The following is a 20,955-nucleotide window of genomic DNA, read 5'->3' on the forward strand; positions in this document are numbered from 1 at the left end:
AATCGCTCTTGGAGTTGAGCGGGCTTAGGTGGTAAGGCTGCAGTCCCCACTGGCGGTGTGGATTACCTGTTGCAATGGGTAATCTGGCAGGACTACACACTTTAGTGTGTAGTCAATGATTGGAGAATATTGGAGTTGGAGGAATGTGTGATGAATTGCTTGGATGTTTGTTTTATGGCATTCTTATTTTGGTTAATCAGTTGAGTGACCGCGTTGTTATTTTACCAAACTGTGGTGATCCAGGGGATGGTGAGCAGTTGATAATCAGGTATGCAGTGATTAGCTCGTGGGTCAGGGCTGGGATGGAGTCATCACTTAGCTTTAGCATGTCTAGTTTCTGCTGACTTTTAATATAGTTGTTGATCACATTCTTTGACAGTTTTGTAGACCTTTCGGATTTTGGTTTCAGTTATACGCACTTTAAATTATAAACCTTAAGTTGTGTTTCTTTATGGTCACTTTTGATATATTGTACCTCGGGCAACCGAGATGGTAACACCCTGATATGTTAGGGTGGTCCTTGGTAAGACATCTTGATATATGGGGGTGTTACAACTAAGGCAACCAAGGTCATTTAGGGATGAGAAATAGGTTCAGTGGTAAAGGAAAGGCATTAAGAGAGTTCTTTTCATGGGGATCGGTTTAGAATCATGGGCAAAAGCAGAGTGAGGTCCTACCCTGCCTCGGGAAGAATTGTTTGCAGGATCGAGAGGCGCGAAGCCCTTTGATTTTCTTTTTTCAAGTAGATCGGAAGAATGTACAGGTGAAGTGATACGTGCATATTCTATACACTTTATTTGCAGTTTTGGCACGTATTTCCATGCATAATTGTTAGCTTAAGGCTGCTATTTCTCCCGAAACGGTTTACTTTGCAATTTCTATGATTTATTGTAGGAATGAGTGAAAGTGGGCTAAATCAAGCCTAAATCATCCTCCGGAGGCAACTTCAAGGAAGCCTGGAAGAAGGGAGTTCGTACTCACTTACCTCGGGATGCGTGCATAGAGCTTAGAGGCTGATTGGGAGAGGAAAGGAGGTTACTGCACAGCTCAGCTGGTCGATCGACCAGCATCACCAGTCGATCGACCATGGAACTTCAGCGGATGCAACTGTACTTCACTCACTAGTCGATCGACCATGCCCCCTAGTCGATCGACCAAGCTGCGCAGCTGAGATTTATTTTTCGTGTTAGACTTTTAAAAGCCCAACTTGTAATTAACTTTTTGGCATCGTTTATCAGTAGAACGCGGAATACTTTTAGGTTATGCTTTGATTATTCAAGAATTGAGTTTTAGATCTAGTCTAGAAGCAAGAAAGAGGGACGACGAATCCCGAATTCAATTACCTTGTTCATCATTTTAATTAGTAAGTTTTTATGCAAATTCTTTCTTCTTTAATTTCTTGTTATTTCAATTCTTGTTAGTACCAATTTAATTTCAGCAATTCAGTTCTTATCTTTTGTCATTAATTCAATCCAATCATGTCAAACATGTTCTTTGCTATCAATTTTGCAATTGTTATAGTTTTAATTATGAATAGCTAATTTTATTGATTGGGAACGAGGTGAGCCATGGCACAAATTAGGGTTGTTTTGTTAGTATGAATTCTTTCATATCGATCTTATTACCCTTTAATAAACCCGTCTTGCTAGATTGAAAGATTAGTAGGTTAGGTTTTCATTGGGTTTGGAATTTCCTTTGAGCGAAGGCTTTGAGAAATTCTTGGGAATTAGAAGACCGTAAGGTTATTGAGCATTGATCGAAGGACTTGCTTATATTCCCCGAGACCGTTTTACAGGACCTCTATTATCTTGTTGACCCGACCTTAGCCGTGGTGAGCCGAAGTTCCTAATCTCTATTTTATCTTATTTGCGAATTCTCTTGTTTTGTCATTTAGTTTTTAGAATCAAACAATTTCAAAACACCCACTTAATTGTTACTTTTATAGACTGGAAATAGCAAATAGAATTGACCTTGTCTCTCTGTGGTTCGACCCTTACTATCACTGGCTATAGTTTTAGTTTAGAATTATAAATTTAATTTTGATACAAAACGACGGTATCAAATTTTGGCGCCGTTGACGGGGAGACGGTGTAATTCTTTTTTCTTTATTTTTAGTTTATTTTTCTTGTCTCAAGGAACTTTGGTTCCTTGAGGCCGTTGCTTACCCTTGCTTCTAGTTTTGCCTTTGCACAGTTAGAAGACAGGTTTTTGAGAGGAAGACTTGAGTACTCTCAGTTTTGCGAATATGGCTACGATATATGACAATCTTCAGCCAAAAGAGCACCACCTTCCAAAGGGGCACGTGTTACCTACCCCTACTACCGGTAACTTCGAATTTTGTTCCTCTTATATCGATTTAGTGGAGCGAAATCAGTTTGCTGGTCTACCGGATGAGGATCCTTTGAAGCATATGGAAATTTTCACGGACTCATCATTTCCATACCTATACCTATATTTGGGTGACTCGGGATGAAGTAAAGGGGGTGATGTTCTTATACTCCTTGAAGGATTCGGCGCGAGATTGGTACTGCTACCTTGATAGGGTAGCAGCTGGAGTCACAGATTGGACATCTCTAGCATTAGCCTTCTACAAGAAATACTTCCCACTTGCAAAGACAGATGCCTTGAGAAGTAAAATTACAAATTTCCAGCAGGGACCTGATGAGGAATTTTGCGAAGCATGGGGACGTTTCAAGAGTTTGGTTAGGGCTGTCCCTCACCATGGTTTCCAGCAGTGGTACCTTTGCAACTTATTCTACAATTCCTTGTATAATGATTACAAGGTCATCCTGGATGCAGCCGCGAATGGTAGGTTCCAAAACAATACCGGTCAGAATAAAGGTTGGAACACTATTAAGGAGATGGCAGTCCATAGAGCTGAGTTTGGGAGTTCACGTGGAAAATCACGAAAGCAAAGTGATGAAATGAGTGCCGTTGTGACACTCATTACTTCTATTACTGCCCGTCTCGAGAAGCTCGAGGCCTTTGAAGATTCCAAGGAAAGAGTTGAAATTCCTGTCCATAATTCAGATGAGACCGCGGAATTGAGAGAAATGGTCCGAACTCTTTTGGTTCAAGTGGCGAAAATAAAAGCAGCCGGGATTGAGTCCACAAAGAATTTTGTGAAGCAGTTGGAGAATATAGAGGCTAAGCAAGTCGTCAATTCTTCAAGCAAATGTGAAGGGCCAATTGAAATGATTAATGCCATTAATCTCCGAAGTGGCTTTTCTTATGATGGTCCTGATAAGCCAAGAGAAGACTCGGGAAAGGATGAAAAGAAGAATTTAATTTCTAGTGCGAAAACGAACTCAATTGCCAGTACCAGCAGTCGATCGACTAACACTACCAGTCGATCGACCGGGTTGTCAGATGAAAAAGTTTCTGACCAGAAACTATTCATACCCAGCACAAGTGGTCGATCGACCAACACCATCAGTCGATCGACTGAAGTTTTTGACGAGGCAGTCTCTGTCCAGAAACTGTTCACACCAAGCATAAGCAGTCGATCGACCAACACTAATAGTCGATCGACTGAGACTCCTGACGAAGAAGTCTCTGTCCAGGAACTGTTCACGCCCAGCCAGATTGGTCGATCAACCGAGACCAATGGTCGATCGACCGGTCTCCATCGGGACGCAAATCCGTCAACTAGTTTGCATGATTCTACACTTATTGATGATTTGACGGAAGTTTTAAACTTACGGAAGCCGAAGGTCACTGATCCTACGGCCAGTGTTGCAGTTCCGTATCCGGAGCGTTTAAAGAATACTAAGCTGGAGCGCAAGTTTGGTAAGTTTTTGGAGATGGTCAAGAACCTCGAGGTAACCATTCCTTTCACTGACCTAATTACCCAGGTACCCTCTTACGCTAAATGTATGAAAGACATTTTGAATCGTAAGAGAAACTTTCGTGATGATGGTAATGTTGCTTTTGTGGAAGAATGCAATGCTCTTTCGCAAATTAATATACCACCCAAATTAAAGGACCCGGGTAGTTTTTCAATTCCTTGTACTATAGGTAACCACGAAATTGGGAAGGCCCTTTGTGATTTAGGGGCCAGTGTTAGTGTCATGCCATATTCTGTTTGCGAAAGGTTAAATATTGGTAGACTTAAGGTGACCGATATTACCGTTCAGATGGCAAATAGATCGACTCAGAGACCTATAGGAGTCTTAGAGGATGTACCCGTTCGAGTGGGTAAGTTTTTTATTCCTGTCGATTTCGTTGTTTTGGACATTGCAAAGAACAGTCAGATACCTATTATTTTAGAAAGACCATTTTTACATACAGCTGGGGCTGTAATAGATGTCAAATACGGAATCATAACCTTAGAGGTAGGGGATGACACCATTGAGTTCAGTCTTGCTCGTAAGGCCACTGAACCTGCTGATGATGATACGTGTTATTCCACTGATATTGTTGACAGGGTTGTTAATTATAATTGGAGGGAATCCTCAGCCAAGGATCCTTTAGCTGATCTAACCAGCTTAGATGAGTGTGCAGGTAATACAGCGGAGAATGCTGAGGAGCCAGATGCTTTGGTAGCCTCAATGGAAAGCTGCGAGCTCACAGAGGAAGAAGATGAGATGCTCCTGAGCCTAGCCAACGAGAATTTGGTAAACACTTGCTATACCATTGAAGCTGATTCTGTCTGTGCTGTAGAGGTAAAGGTGCCTGAGCGTAAGCCACTTCCTCCTAATCTTAAGTATGTTTTCCTAGATGATACGGAGCGACACTCCCGGCTATTGTTAGTGCTAAGCTTAATGATGACCACTGTATGCTGCTTTGATGTGTGTGCTTAAGAAAAACAGGAAGGCTTTAGGTTACTCTTTGGATGATATTAAGGGCATCACCACGATATTTGCATGCACATGATAGAGCCGGAGGAAGGCCACAAGCCTTACGAGGCGGGGTCAACGCAAGTTGAACCCGAAGATGCAGGAAGTTGTTATGGCTGAGGTGATGAAACTACTCGATGCAGGTATTATTTATACAGTTGGCAACTCCAAGTGGGTTAGCCCAGTTCAGGTAGTTCCAAAGAAAGGAGGGACTACCGTGGTTAAAAACGAGAAAAATGAATTAATACCAACTCGAGTAGTGACAGGGTGGCGAATGTGCATTGATTATAGACAGTTGAATGCCGCCACCAAGAAAGACCACTTCCCCCTCCCTTTTGTTGACCAAATGACTGAAAGACTTGCTTCTAACAAATTTTTCTATTTTCTAGACGGATATTCAGGATTCTTTCAGATCCCTATTCATCCGGATGATCAGAGTAAGACCACTTTTACCTGTTCGTAGAGGGTTTTTGCGTACCGCAGGATGCCCTTCGGATTGTGTAACGCCCCAGCTACCTTTCAGAGGTGCATGATGGGGATTTTTTCTGATTATATAGAGAACATTATGGAGGTATTTATGGATGATTTCTCAGTTTATGGTAATGACTTTGATCGTTGTTTAGCTAACCTTGATAAAGTCATGCAGCGTTGTATTGATGTTAATCTTGTTTTAAACTGGGAAAAGTGTCAGTTTATGGTCAATGAGGGAGTTGTGTTAGGGCATCTGATTTCTGATAAAGGTATACATGTTGATAAAGCAAAAGTGCAGGTGATTGAGCAATTGCCTCCTCCCGTGAATATTAAAGGAGTGAGGAGTTTCCTTGGTCACGCTGGTTTTTATCGGCGTTTCATTAAGGATTTTTCAAAAATTGCTAAACCACTTACACAATTGCTCCTTAAGGATGCTGTCTTTGAGTTTACTGATGAGTGCCTTTTAGCTTTTAACAGGTTGAAGGAAGCTCTAGTTTCTGCACCAATCATTAAGCCGCCTGATTGGGATCTCCCATTTGAGATTATGTGTGATGCCAGCGAATATGCAATCGGTGCAGTTTTGGGACAGCGGAAGAACAAAGCTTTGAATGCCATATACTATGCGAGCCGAACTCTGGATGAGGCTCAAGTCAATTATTATACCACTGAGAAGGAGTTTTTAGCTGTAGTTTTTGCCTTAGATAAATTTCGATCTTATTTGTTAGGTTCTAAGGTTGTTGTTTATACTGACCATGCAGCGTTGAAGACTCTCTTTCTTAAGAAGGATGCGAAGCCGAGGCTTTTGAGGTGGATACTCCTTTTGCAGAAGTTTGATTTGGAGATCAGAGATAAGAAAGGAGCGAGAGAATGTGGTGGTGACCATTTATCTCGTCTGCAACGAAAGGAGGATTCATTACCTATTAATGATTCTTTTCCTGATGAGAGTCTGTTAGCTATTACTACTTCAGGGTCTTATTTGCCTTCGTGGTTTGCTGATTTTGCTAACTTTGCTGTGACAGGTAGGATACCACCCGAGCTTTCATGGCAGCAGAAGAAGCGGTTCGCTTATGATGCTAGACAATACTTTTGGGATGATCCTTATGTTTTCAAGGAATGCGCAGACGCTCTTATCCGGAGATGTGTGCCTCAATGGGAAGTGAAGGATATCCTAGAAGCTTGCCACTCTTCTGCCTATGGTGGTCACCATGGTCCGTCCCGGACTGTGGCAAAGGTACTCCAATCTAGTTTCTATTGGCCAACTTTGCATGCAGATAGTCGCAATTTTGTTGCTGAGTGCGATGCTTGTCAAAGATCGGGGAATATTTCCAAGAGACATGAGATGCCACAGGTAGGCATTCTTGAGGTTGAGATTTTCGATGTCTGGGACATTGATTATCAAGGACCTTTTCCGAGCAGTCAAGGTAATAAATATATCCTCGTAGCTGTAGATTATGTGTCCAAATGGGTAGAAGCTATCGTTACTCCCCATTGCGACGCAAAGGATTAAACTGTTTAAAAAGATTATTTTCCCTCGTTTTGGTGTCCCTAGGGTTGTCATTAGCGATGGGGGAATGAATTTTAAAGAGAAACAACTTAGTGCTTTATTGACTAAATTCGGTGTCCAACATCGTAGAGGTTTGGGGTATCATCCCCAAACTAGTGGTCAGGTTGAGATTTCTAACAGAGAATTGAAAGAAGTCTTAGCTAAAGTTGTTTCTAAATCACGGAAATATTGGAGTCTTAAGTTAGATGATGTCTTATGGGCTTATAGAACCGCGTTTAAGACGCCAATCGGGATGTCACCATACCGATTGATTTATGGTAAGACATGTCATTTACCTGTTGAGTTGGAGCGTAAGTCTTGGTGGGCTATATGTGAATTGAATTTGGATCCTAACCTCTCTCGTGAGAAACGCATGACACAGCTGAATGAGCTGGAGGAATTTAGGCTGCTGGCCTATGACAATGCTAGGATCTACAAAGAGAAAACAAAGCGCTGGCACGACAAGAGAATCATCAAGCGCGAGTTCCATATTGGCGATAAGGTACTTTTTTTTAACGCACGTATCCGTTTATTTCCTGGTAAGCTGAAATCCAGGTGGACTGGCCCCTATACGGTCACAGCAGTTACAAAATTCAGATCAGTTGAATTGGAGACCTCTGCTGGAGAAAGGTTCAAAGTTAATGGCCAATATGTGAAACATTATCACGGCGCAAACGATTTCGTTGGGCAGGCCGAAGTACTATACTTTGACCCAATTTTAGAAGCTGCAAACTGAGGTAAAAAGGTCGTGCGGGACCTCTTAAACCAGCGCTAACCGGGAGGCAACCCGACTTGTAAATTTTTGTAATTAGGATCTTAATGGTTTTATTTCATTTGTTTTGCATTAGGAGCTTTAGTTATTTCCTTTTAATTAGCAATTTCTTGGTTCGGAGAATATGCGCCTTTGAAAATTTTGCAGGTGATTATTTTATGCAAAGTGCGTAAGGTGATTTACTGAATGTTTGTGAGAGAAAGACGGAAAAAGTATGTTGGCAAAGCAATTTTAACGTAAAAAAGGATTTGTTGCCAGTACCTGCAGTCGATCGACCAGGTTCATCAGTCGATCGACTGAGAAACAAAGGGGCAGAAGCTGTTTCACAGGGATATTGGTCGATCGACTGGGTAGAGTAGTCGATCGACCACTACGCGAAAAGGCAGAAGGGCTGTATGAGGAAGACTGGTAGATCGACCGAGTCAAGTGGTCGATCGACCACAACGCGAGTTCAGAACGCAAGTTAATAGGGAATTGTTACTTCATTCTTCATTCATTCTTTCACTTTCATAAAATCAGAAAAATCAAAAGCAAACCCTATTTTCTTCCCCTTTTTCGCGATTTTCTTTCTAATCCATCTCTTCATCTCGATTTTTCTTGCTTAAATCTTCAAGTTCTCGTCAAAGGTATGTCTCTAATCTTATTCCCATCCTTTATATTCGATTTTCACTGAACATTCATGCCCAAATTTCGAGCATTGCTACATTGAGACGGAAAAATCGAATTGGGGAAAATCGATTTCAGGCCATTGTCTTTCGATTTTTATGCTTTAATTACCTTCGCTATCTTATTCCTTTGATTTTCAAGTCATATTAGCAATTGTAGGATGCTTAAATCAATTTCCCCCAAATTTTGGAAACCCTAATTTCGGTTTCAATTTCTGAATTTTAGTTAGGGTTTCATAACTTGTTAATGCTAAAGGTTAGGGGAGGCTTGTTGCTAATTTGATTGTTTGCAGGTAGCAAAGATGACAAAAGGAAAGCAGCAAATGTACGAAGGGCAGTCCAGCCAGGGAGCTGCCAAACGACCGCGGGGTCCGCCGCTCATGATTGAGGACACCACGAATAGTCTACCTGACTATCCGCAGGTTACTTTTTCTTCTTCAACTCAGCGTGCTAAGTTCGCTAACTTCTGATGTTCACCGAGTCATGTGGTCTTGCATTAGTGATTGGAACGGGCCTAGGAGGACGAGCACTTCCGTCCACTTGCCCCCTTTTCGTTATTTTCTACGGCTAATGGGTAATACCATTTTCGGCCGTAAAGAGTCAAATAATGTGAATAACATTGAACTGTCTATCTTGGCGGGCTATCTGAACATTGAAAGTCGGGTAGCCCGTATCTATAACATCGCTTTTTTGACTGCCGCTCACTTTCAAACTATAAGTGAGGGCACTTTGGCCACTATTACTTGTGGTGGGTTGGTGACACGTATCGCCAACCGCCTAGTTCTTCTTTTCCCTCGAGAGGAGGCCTCTATTGACCCTGAGCTACGCTTCATAGATCTTGCCTACGCGAGGTCTGTGAAGTGGGTCGATAGTCGGAGTCGATGGAAGATTGACTCTTTCATCTGCGGCCCCATCCCTGTCCTTGGCCTCCCTCCTATCCTGCCCCTTACCACTGTCCAGGGGGCAGCTCACCCGCCCTTGCCTAGCTACAGGCTCCTTATTGGGGCGGGCACCGCTACTGCTAGTACCTCGAGGCGGGCTCATGCCTCATTTTCACGAGCCTCCTCCTCTTCTACTCCTGCTCCCACGGGTTACCCGGACACTTTCCGCCCCCCTACACCTTTGGTTATCCCCCCGGTCATGGACCAAAGGGGGATGTCACGTGTGTTGAGTGACTTGTACAGGAGCTTTGATCAGCACCGACTAGACACGGCCCTGGCCCTGTACCCAATTTACGAGGAGTACGCTCGTGGGGGGATGCTCCCACAGGGTGCCTGGACTCACCCGTCCTTCTTTGTCCCTCCGGTGGGCGGTTACCCTCAGCCTGCCAGGAGACCTCCTCTCACGACTACTACTACTGCCGCTGCTGCTGAGGCGGAAGAGGAGGATGACTCAGGGTCGGACGAGTCTAGTGGTTCCGAGTACGACGGTGGCGATTAGATGCTTGTGACCTCCCCGTTTTTGGTTGGTTTGGGGAGGTATTCTTTTGTGAGTTTCCAATCCCTCTTTATTAGTTTCCTTTTATTTTGTTGTACTTTTATTCTTCCCTATTTCTGCTGGTGATTTGCTGCTGAGCACAATGAGGGCATTGTGCGTTTTGGTTTGGGGAGGGTATTTGCATATGTCTTCTACATCTGCATTTGTTTTTTATTGCATTTCAGTCACACGTTTAGTGCATTTCAGCTTGTATCTGTTTTTCAATTCAAAATTTTTTTTTTACAAAAACAAAGAAAAAATCGAAAAATTCACATAAAAATCAATAAAATATCACGTTTACTTTTGCATATAGTCGAGTCGGATTGGAATTTATTAATGATGATATTGCCCTATTAGTCAAATATGCCATTCCTTGCCTTTTCACAGCTGCTTAGCGAGAATTAAAAGTGATTTCTCAAATGTTGTTATGGAATTCACTTCGGGTAATTAGACTTGACTCATTACTTTTGGCAAACTACTTATACTTTCTGAGATATAGAGCCTATAACTGGTGACGTTCATAACCGGTTAATTTAGGATTGAGAGTAGTACTCCCGTCATTTCATGTTTTGCACGTGTATGAGTTTTGATTGCTTATTGCCTATACGCATTGGTTTGTGGTCGGTATTACATGTTTTGAGAACTATTGCATCTTCCCCTTTCTCATTTTTGCCCCATTTAACTCCACTATAAGCCATATCTGCCAGTTGCCCTCAACTACATCCCATACTTAGCCTACCATTATGCCGAGCTGGGTAGTAGTAGAGGAATTTGTCGAATTATAGCAGTTTTGGTTCGTTTCTGCACTGTTGGAGTGGGTATTCATGAGAATTGCTGGTAATGTGTCGGCCCTGAAAAAGGAGAAAATCAGGAGAGAAAAAGTAAGAAAGAAAAACTCAGAAGAAATGAAAAAAAAATAAGAGAAGAAGCTGATCTGGGCAGAGGGCACTGGAATTGCAGGGGTGGTCGATCGACTGCTGTTTCTGGTCAATCGACTGCCCATTCCAGAAAAAGAAAAAAAACAGAAAGAAAAAAAAAAAAGAAAAAAAGGGGGAATTTGAAAAAAATTCGGCTGAGTTAAGAATACGCCTCATGTGCTCATCTTGTGAAATGGAGGTGTCGGTTTTTGGGATAGTGTGTTGCCTAGACTTTTAAAGGCATTGTTTATTTTTCGAATTGGAGGAACGGGATACGGTTTCTGATGGTTTGTTAGGTACTAGCTTGGCTCTTACCTTCACATTTCCATACTTGTTTTTGCCCTTTCTTTCCCACTTAGCCTCACATATCCAAATTTTGCAATAGTTCGGCATGTAATAGTCCTTGACGGTGGTTATGCGTGTGTATAGTAGCTATAATAATTATTCATACTAGTCAAGCATACATGTTTTGTCGGTCGCAGTCTAGGTGAGAGTCTGTAATTTTCTTCCCTCTCTTCTACATATATTCTTACCATTTGCCTTGCTGAGGGAAGAGTGACCCGGGAGAGTCCGAATTTATGAGTCTTGCAAGGTCGAACGCCCGATTTAATTCCATGATATGCATAAATTTGTTCACTTGATTTGAGCTTTGCAGTAGTTGGTTATGTGCATTAAACGGTTTGGCATTGACTTGTAGCTAGCTCTGAGATATACTCCTTTCCATTAGGTTTTTATTTGGGTCATAGTGCTTGCTTGGGGACAAACAATGTTTGGTTTGGGGAGATTTGATACGTGCATATTCTATACACTTTATTTGCAGTTTTGGCACGTATTTCCATGCATAATTGTTAGCTTAAGGCTACTATTTCTCCCGAAACGGTTTACTTTGCAATTTCTATGATTTATTGTAGGAATGAGTGAAAGTGGGCTAAATCAAGCCTAAATCGTCCTCCGGAGGCAACTTCAGGGAAGCCTGGAAGAAGGGAGTTCGTACTCACTCACCTCGGGATGCGTGCATGGAGCTTAGAGGCTGATTGGGAGAGGAAAGGAGGTTACTGCACAGCTCAGCTGGTCGATCGACCAGCATCACCAGTCGATCGACCATGGAACTTCAGCGGATGCAACTGTACTTCACTCACCAGTCGATCGACCATGCCCCCTAGTCGATCGACCAAGCCGCGCAGCTGAGATTTATTTTTCGTGTTAGACTTTTAAAAGCCCAACTTGTAATTAACTTTTTGGCATCGTTTATCAGTAGAACGCAGAATACTTTTAGGTTATGCTTTGATTATTCAAGAATTGAGTTTTAGATCTAGTCTAGAAGCAAGAAAGAGGGACGACGAATCCCGAATTCAATTACCTTGTTCATCATTTTAATTAGTAAGTTTTTATGCAAATTCTTTCTTCTTTAATTTCTTGTTATTTCAATTCTTGTTAGTACCAATTTAATTTCAGCAATTCAGTTCTTATCTTTTGTCATTAATTCAATCCAATCATGTCAAACCTGTTCTTTGCTATCAATTTTGCAATTGTTATAGTTTTAATTATGAATAGCTAATTTTATTGATTGGGAACGAGGTGAGCCATGGCACAAATTAGGGTTGTTTTGTTAGTATGAATTCTTTCATATCGATCTTATTACCCTTTGATAAACCCGTCTTGCTAGATTGAAAGATTAGTAGGTTAGGTTTTCATTGGGTTTGGAATTTCCTTTGAGCGAAGGCTTTGAGAAATTCTTGGGAATTAGAAGACCGTAAGGTTATTGAGCATTGATCGAAGGACTTGCTCATGTTCCCCGAGACCGTTTTACAGGACCTCTATTATCTTCTTGACCCGACCTTAGCCGTGGTGAGCTGAAGTTCCTAATCTCTATTTTATCTTATTTGCGAATTCTCTTGTTTTGTCATTTAGTTTTTAGAATCAAACAATTTCAAAACCCCCACTTAATTGTTACTTTTATAGACTGGAAATAGCAAATATAATTGATCTTGTCTCTCTGTGGTTCGACCTTTACTATCACTGGCTATAGTTTTAATTTGGAATTATAAATTTAATTTTGATACAAAACGACGGTATCATGAAGTGCGTGTCTAGTTTGGTATGAGAATAATTATTAACCCCAAAATCTATTAACTTAATGAAAAGGTAATACACCACCTTAGTCACTCCTCGAATAATAATGATTAATAATGAGGTAAAAGGTTACCCTTATTAGTTAAACCTATGAACTCATTACCAAATAATTAATTTTTCTAGTAAATGTGTGACATATAACACACACACACCCACGATGTTTACGGGCCAACATTAACATAGCCCCAACTGAATCGGCAAAACCCAAACATAATTTTCAAGTCCAGAATCGAACAAAATGAAGATAAAAACGACATCGTTTGACGTATTAGGGTTTACATCTGATATAACCCCTTCGAAACCCTCTTTCATCTCCCTTCACAAATCCCTCGACTTGCTCAGCGCCGTTCTCTCTCCTCTCACATTTTCACAAGGTTTCTCTCTCCTTCATCATGCATTTTTTTGTTTTAAAATGTTGATGAACTGTGTAATAATTGAAGTAGTTTTGTTGATACCATGGTGGATTTTGATTGGTAGTGTTTTTCTCTCTCTTAATCTTACTGTTTTTTGTTGTTTTCTGCTTATGTTTTGCTAATCCATGTATTGAATTTCACTATTTTGATTAAAATATTAAGACTTCAATTGTTTTTCTGGGTTAAGTTTGAATATTTGTATATTTTTCTCTTATTTCTTATTCTTTTGTGTTTTTGTGTGTGTGTGTGTCTGTTTTGTTGTTTTAAGGTTTTTGGGATTGTGGGTTTAGGCTGCGTTCATCCGACTCTCCTTTGCGGGAGCCATTGAGACACTAGGGTAATGTCGTTATTGAAGAACTACTGTTTGTCTGTAAATTTTTGTGTGGAAATACAGGCCTGGGTTTATGAAAATGTGATTTTGCTTGATTATGCTATATTAGCATGGTTGGTATTATTTGAGTTTGGAAAAAGAGGTGAGTTTCAGATTTTAGATTATAGTAATGTCAATCATGTGTCTAATATAGAAGTGTGATTAATTGCGTTAGTTGTTAAATATCAATAGGGTTAGTTGAGTGATTGCTTTCTGCTCGGAATTTTACCCTCAATGAGGCTTATTTATGAACTAGAGTTGGATTTGTTGTGAACTAGAGTTTTCCACACACAATTGAAGTAGTTTTGTTGATATCATTTATCTTAAAGTGTATAAGCTCTACATTTAGTACCTGAATCAACAGGTTCTTGTTAAAATACTTGGCACAAAAGAATGAAAAAACGTAAAGAACTTGTTGATTGGGAGGCGTAATGAAGAAATATGATACATTTGCTATTGTCCTTAGTTAAGTACCTACTACTCCAGTAGTCCTTTATCAGTAAACATGCAGTCGGATGCATGATCAACAGCTCAAGGGTCCTACAATATTATTTGTTTTCAAATAGAAATGGTTAATGGATCTCCATTTTTTTCTATGGAAGTGAGAAAATAAACTCCCGTTTTGCTGTAAAATTGCTGGATCCTGCTCCCATTCTATAGCTATCCCCGCATCCCAAGAAATGTGCAACATAGCTTGTGTATAGACATCCCTTCTTTGACTAGGAAACCTAATACTTCCTATGACACTGCGTAATTAGCTTTGTTCATATGCAATTGTTGCTGTTAGTTTATTTGTTTTAGTGGAAAGAGTTGATCGCATTTGGAAATGATTGTGTTTCTCCTTATAACAACCAGGTAATTGTCTTGCTGTGTGATCAACCCAAGCCTCTCTCAAGATGCAGAACGAAGAGGGACAAGTTGTGGATCTTTACGTTCCAAGGAAATGGTATATAATTTTTTTTTATATTTTTTTTTGCGGCTTTCGAGTATCTGATCCATTTACGTGTCTATTATGTGTGTGCCTTGACTGCCTTCGCGAAAGTTGATATGTTTGGTCATTAAATATCTATTGTGTTTTGTTTGTATTCAGCTCGGCCACCAACAGGCTGATCACTTCCAAGGATCACGCCTCAGTGCAACTTAACATCGGCCACTTGGATAACAGCGGTGTGTACAATGGTACATTCACCACCTTTGCCCTCTCCGGGAACATTCGTGCTCAGGTGACTTGTTGTCTTATTGACAATTAACATTACCATTTTTTCTGAAACCATCCAAATGGCATTTGCTGGTTAAACCCAACTTGACAAATGTTTCTCTATTTGGTGTATGCAGGGTGACGCTGACAGTGCTCTTGACCGTCTCTGGCACAAGAAGAAGCAAGAACTCGGACAGTGATCACTTGTTGTTTGTTATTGCCCTCTTGGTTGGAAACATGGATCAATTGTTGGTTAGCTATTACTGATGAGAATTTCTTTTTAGTTTCATCCATTTTGAATTTCATGAGTTGTCTTTTTGTCAAAAGAAATGGTGATATGTCTGACAATATGGATTTTATGAGAATTTAGATTTGTTTTAGATTCTCTCTCTTTATTGCATTCTGTGCTAGCTTCTCTTTTGAATCGGATTTTATGAGTTGTCTTTTAGATTTGTTTTAGTGTATCGTGATTTGTGATGAATCGGCTTATCTACTGCGTCAATGCCGTTCTTCTCTGATGTTGAACTCTTCATGTTGTTGATTTTCTGATATCCAACTCTTCATGTTAGCTTGATTCAAAGTAGCACCTCTGATTTGTTACGAGGGAAGGTATTAAAAAAAGCGATGGGTCATCAGATTTGTCAGCCATGGTGCCATCTGCGGACATGTTTAAGATATATAGTCTATGTTTGTTTTCTTAGTAGTATGTAGGGAGTAACAAAATATTTGAAATTGCAAGAGCGTCTTGATGAATGAATTGTATAAAATCCCATGCTAGTGGTTGTTTTTTTTTTGGTCGTTGAAAATAAATTCGGGGACAGCCACAAATCATGACTTAAGGTCGGTGTTTGTCATGTCGATCTCAAAGGTAATGAGTAGTGACAATGAAATCAAGAATCTTCAAATGCCAGATATGTATGTAGGCTTGTTTAGCTATATTTGCCAACCTATAAGACTTGTTCAGAATGAATAGTTATCATTCTATCCCTTTCTATTCCTCCAATTTGTCACTGCGATGGTCAGCTTTCGTAAGACTCATCTCATAATGGATACTCCAATCTGTTCCTCCTAATAATGTGTTAAAAGTTTGGTGAAGCGGATATTAGTGAAGCTTGTTATTGAGACACCTAAACTCCGTACTTATTTATTTGGTTTTCGTGAGCCTTTTATTGTTGATCGTTGCATAGTAATTTCGTTCCTCATTACATAATAAATGTACCTACTTTACTACCACTGGCTCTAGTACACCATTTTTTCTTAAAATTGTAAAATAGTCTTTCAATAAACTTATTGTGAAATCGTCTCTCAGGAGACTTGCAAAAAAGAAAGCGTAATGCTATGTGATTTATTCTGTTGTGAATTAACATGAGTCCGGTTAAGGTTAAGACGGTCATGAAATTAGAAATTAACGTACAAAGTTTCAAAGGTATTATGCTTCGTTGTCTGTTGATTAACTCTCAACGGAAGAAGCTACAGAATGTTGTCATCTACACCAGTAAAATCTAAGACGGTCTTATATTATAAGATTCACTTTCTTGAGATCCAACAATAACGCCCTAGTGATCTGTACACTCAAGTGTGCATTCTTTAAAGCAAAGGCCTCATACCTAGCCGAAAAAACTATATCCTCGTTGTTTTCCACAATGAAATTAAGGGCAGTAGTCTTTAACGTTATGTTAGAACAAACATCAGAAATCTCGAGGACATCTAATACATTCGATGAAGAAAGAGAAGTTTGCATATGTCGTTGGCAAAATTTCTGCAAGAATGGTATCATGTATTTATCAGCTGCAACTGATAGAGCGTAGACATGCCTTTCAACTTTGTCAGTTGGCAAGCTACCTTTGTATAGAAACTCAAGGAGCGATTCGAGCTCATCACGGTCGAGCTCAGGGAGTGTTATCGCATCAGTTGGTGCCTCTTTGCACCCATCTGAGTCTAACATGTTCTTGAATATCTCCGATTTTGCTGCCTGTATATAAGATGTCGGAACGTTTCAGACAAGAAGAGGGATGACACAAAAGGGTTGAAAGAGAAGGATAAATATAAAAAGACAAACCAAAAGTGCTCGATGTGCGGGTATAGGAGGAAGTCCATGGTGGTTGCCAGGCTTAACTAGGATATCAGTATGCATCTGTTCTCTGAATGCAACTTGAAGATCACCTAGAAACACCACTTTATCATTTACTTGTTCCTCCATCTCTTTCATTTCTTTCACCCATTTAACCACTTTTGCAAAACCCTGGAGATTATTAATTCACACATCAAATTGTAAATCACTACCAAAGAACAACCAGACAATTAGTAACCTAGTAGCTTTTGTATTTCTTATATATCCAATCAAAGTAAGAGGGTATGTATGTAATTAATGGCTTAACGGAAATACGCGTTGTAAACAACAGTTTAGAGGGTAACTTAATTCTTTTGGGTTACTTAAATATGTTGTTAAATTTTTAAAGAACATACTATAAAATATCATTTGAGCCATCTTAATTAAGCGTATAATGACTTATAATATCCAGGTTACGTAATTCCACTTTATCACCCACAAGATTGTCAAATAAATTTGATAGTCGTTATTACTGATTTAGATAGCTTCTAAAGCTAAATTTTGACGGATCAAAAATAGATGGTAATAAAGCTGCTCTAGGATATTCTATAAGAGATTATAATGGTAAAGTCGTTTTGCTAGGAGCAAAAAAGTGCGGATCTAATAATATTCTTGTTGCTGAAGCTCTCGCTTTAAAAGAAGGCATTTTAGTAGCTAAATACTTAGGAATCTCGAAGTTAATTGTAGAAGGTGATAATTTATGTGTTATCAACTCAATACGTAGTACTTGACAAATTTCTTGGGAAATTTCTAGTATTATGATGTAAAATTAGATCTTCAGTTCTTTGATAAAGTGATAATTAAACATTGCTTTCGTGAAGCTAACAAAGTTGCCGATTTTATAACTTCTATTGGACACTCATGTCCAAACCTCTTGAGGTGATTTGAAAGCCGGTGGCTTTAACCTACCTCTATCATTTGAAAGGATGAGATAGGTTGGTCCTACCCTAGAGGATCAATCTAGTTTTATTACCTAAAAAAAAAAAAAAAAAAAAAAAGCTTCTTGAGCCTTCGAAACTTGGTGCCTGGTTTTGAGAATTTTTTGAACTGCCTAATCAACGGCCCCATCAGTTATCACCAAAAAATTTGTATAAATCATATGGAGTACATACTTCATACTAAAAAAAGGACGTGTAGCCCATAGGTAGAGGTGGTAATCGGGTCAGTCGGGTCGGGTTTGGGTCGGGTCACGTCGGGTCAGGTCATATCGGGTTCGGGTCATATTGGGTCAGTATACCCTTTCGGGTCGAGTCGGGTCGGGTTCGGATCGTTATCGGGTCGGGTCATTTCGGGTCGAATAATGTATCGGGTCGGGTCGGGTTTGGGTCGGGTCACTATCGGGTCCGGTAACTTAATCGCATTACTATAATTTTTTACCATTAAATTTATTTTTTAACCTATTATTTGGTTTAATTAATTCATTACTAAGTCAAATATATCAATCTACACACAAAATCACTTACATTTTTATCAAAACTTACATTTTGATCAATTTAATCGGGTCAGTATCGGGTCGGGTCAATATCGGGTCGGGTCTGGGTCGGGTTCGGGTCACTGATAATCGGGTCGTGTCGGGTTACGGGTCGTCGTCGGGTCGGGTCGGTTCCGGGTCACAATATTTTCGAGTCGGGTCGGGTTGGGTTTGCTCGGGTTCGGGTCGTATCAGACTTGCCAGCTCTACCCATAGGCACAGACATTACAGGATTATTTACCAAAATACCTAGATTTCACATTCAAGTAATCAATTAGTATATCATATGGAGTACATACTTCATGATCATGTTTATTTATGTGGTAAAAATTGAATTTAAATTTTCCAACTTAGCATGCGAAAGCAAACGTAAATTATTTGATCATGCATAGAAAATAATGAAGAACGTACCTTAGATGAATTTGAAAGCGTCACAATACTATTTCCGACGTTAGACTTGTCATCAGCAGTTTTATTATCATTAGGACTACTTAAACTGTTAACCAAGGAAATCAAGCTACGAGCACCATCATAACAAGCTGCACAAATAGTATTCCTCGGAGGTCGTAGAAACGAAGGCATTGTTGTACATATTGAGCAATCCATCAGCATTATTGATTGATTGATACCTACAAAACAAGACGACAACAACAACAACAACGTAACTTATGGTTGAGAGTTACTTGTAAGCTTTGTTTTTGGTTGTTTATTGAGGTCAACTCTTAGACAAAATGGGTGTATATAATCTACATGTATATATATGTACTCTTTTAAGGAAATTCTTTGATTGATTTTAATAAACATTAATGATTACTTGAAATATTTGGTGCTCTTTTTTATAATAATCAAAGTTGTTTACCAAATTAATAATTGAACCTTTGTTGTTGTTGCGTTTGTGTTGGTCTTTATGGGCTTTATTACTTAATTATCATGGTTAGAAGTAGCAAGTTACCACATTACCCTTGTATGCTTAACACCTTTTTTTTTGTGTCCAATATAAGTCTGATACATAACCCAAATATTCCCTCCGTGCTCTATCCAAATCATTCATTCATATAAATAATTATGACATAGACAACATTTAATCTAATTAAATGTTTGAAATTGGCTTGAACAGAGGGCGTAGTAAAATATACGTGATTCTCGAACATTATAGTAAAGACTTAGCATAGATACATGCATGGTATGAAGAAGGGGGGCATAATGGTCAGAAAGGTAGGTTGGTGTTGGTAAAGCATGTATTTAAAAACCAAAAGGATGATCGAAGTTTGGAAGAAGAAAGTGACTTTCCAACCTTACAAACAGCAGATGTGAGTTAAGGATGGCACGTCTAATTAGACTCCCAAACTGCAACTTAATTAATCATTTATCTCCAAACCCAAAACTAACTTCATATCATAAATTTATTTATACACCATTTATTCTTCTTCTATTATGATTTTATCTTACCGTAAACAACAATGCAGATGTCGGCTAGTATAACTGCTAAAGTTTCATGAAAAGTGGTACTCATAACCGGGGTTCAAATTTCGTCAGCAACAAATTAGCCCTCGTGGCACCCTGACCAAAAATAAAATGTACAATAATAGGATTCTCATACATTGTTTGACACAATATTTCACTTATATTATCCTTATAATGTGATCTAAATATCTCAATAGTTGGATACTAGTTTTCTTGCCCGTGCGTTGCACAGATATTAAAATAATGTGTGATAAATCAATCAATCAATACATATATATAAAGCAGAAACTTTTCGAGCGATATTAGAGAGTCCAAGTTTTTTGAAATCCTAACAAGAGTAGATTTCGAAAAAAATTTGATAGTCCAACTTTTTTAGAAATCCTAGTAAGAGTAGATTTCGAAAAAAATTTGATAAATAAAATAAAAAATTTAATGAATTGAAATCCTAACAAGTGTAGATTTCAAAAAAACAATTAATAAATAAAATTATCCTAAGAAAAGTAGATTTCTTAATATTGAAAACAAATCTTAATAAAATTATTTTAATATAAGTAGATTAAAAGTATAAAATAAATAATGGACATTCGTAATAGTTCAAGTTATCATTTTTATTTTTGCCCCACTTATGGTATCATACATTTGTAGTTTGTATTCTAACATTAAAATAAATTTAAGAAGCTGGCGGATAAATAATGAATTTATTTGATTAAAGTGTCATGTTAATATGATGTTATGTAATCTTACGTAGTCACTAAATAATCATTGGGGCGTGTATATAAATCGTAAAGGTCTCCATATACATTCAAGTGATCAATGCATATAAAACAATGCACCGAGCTATATAAGTTATTATTTTTGTTTCATCAATTTACTCTCTATAAGAATGTTGAGATTATTAGGTGAAGAAATGAAACCAAAAATAATTGAAGTAGAATTTGACAGTTTGGACAACTCAAAGCTTTTTTGTAACTGATGGGGCATATTCTGCACCGCTGACCAAGTCAACACACTGAGCAAGGTCAAAGATATCCACAGCAAGTCAACGACTTAGACTGCCTAGCCGATCAGACTCATCGGCTCGCTAGCTAGGTGTCGGCATGGCAACCCGCCAGCC

General features: G+C 39.2%; 2 protein-coding genes and 1 non-coding gene across 4 annotated transcripts; 1 reads left to right on the top strand and 2 right to left on the bottom strand.

Annotated features, from left to right (window-relative positions):
• Window positions 1-2,619: 2,619 nt before the first annotated feature.
• On the bottom strand, window positions 2,620-2,728 carry LOC141620391 (small nucleolar RNA R71). Its single transcript, XR_012531953.1, has one exon. It is a non-coding gene; the product is annotated as a small nucleolar RNA R71 (small nucleolar RNA).
• A 10,373-nt stretch (window positions 2,729-13,101) lies between these two features.
• LOC141605835 (small ribosomal subunit protein eS21-like) lies at window positions 13,102-15,176 on the top strand. Of its 2 annotated transcripts, none has more exons than XM_074424747.1 (4): window positions 13,102-13,189; window positions 14,454-14,544; window positions 14,689-14,821; window positions 14,934-15,176. In XM_074424747.1, exons 2-4 carry the CDS (start codon window positions 14,495-14,497, stop codon window positions 14,994-14,996), a joined length of 246 nt encoding a protein of 81 aa, XP_074280848.1. In that variant the 5' UTR covers window positions 13,102-13,189; window positions 14,454-14,494; the 3' UTR covers window positions 14,997-15,176. The 2 variants fall into 2 exon arrangements, with proteins under 2 accessions (XP_074280848.1, XP_074280856.1); XM_074424755.1 differs by having other exon boundaries at window positions 13,136-13,565.
• Window positions 15,177-16,116: 940 nt separating this feature from the next.
• On the bottom strand, window positions 16,117-19,104 carry LOC141590241 (BTB/POZ domain-containing protein At3g56230). Its single transcript, XM_074410863.1, has 3 exons — window positions 18,789-19,104; window positions 16,856-17,038; window positions 16,117-16,768 (listed from the first exon to the last, which is right to left on the bottom strand). Exons 1-3 carry the CDS (start codon window positions 18,987-18,989, stop codon window positions 16,310-16,312), a joined length of 843 nt encoding a protein of 280 aa, XP_074266964.1. The 5' UTR covers window positions 18,990-19,104; the 3' UTR covers window positions 16,117-16,309.
• Between the last annotated feature and the right edge of the window lie 1,851 nt (window positions 19,105-20,955).

This window comes from Silene latifolia, chromosome 1 (assembly GCF_048544455.1).
Source record: "Silene latifolia isolate original U9 population chromosome 1, ASM4854445v1, whole genome shotgun sequence".
NCBI lineage: Eukaryota > Viridiplantae > Streptophyta > Magnoliopsida > Caryophyllales > Caryophyllaceae > Silene > Silene latifolia.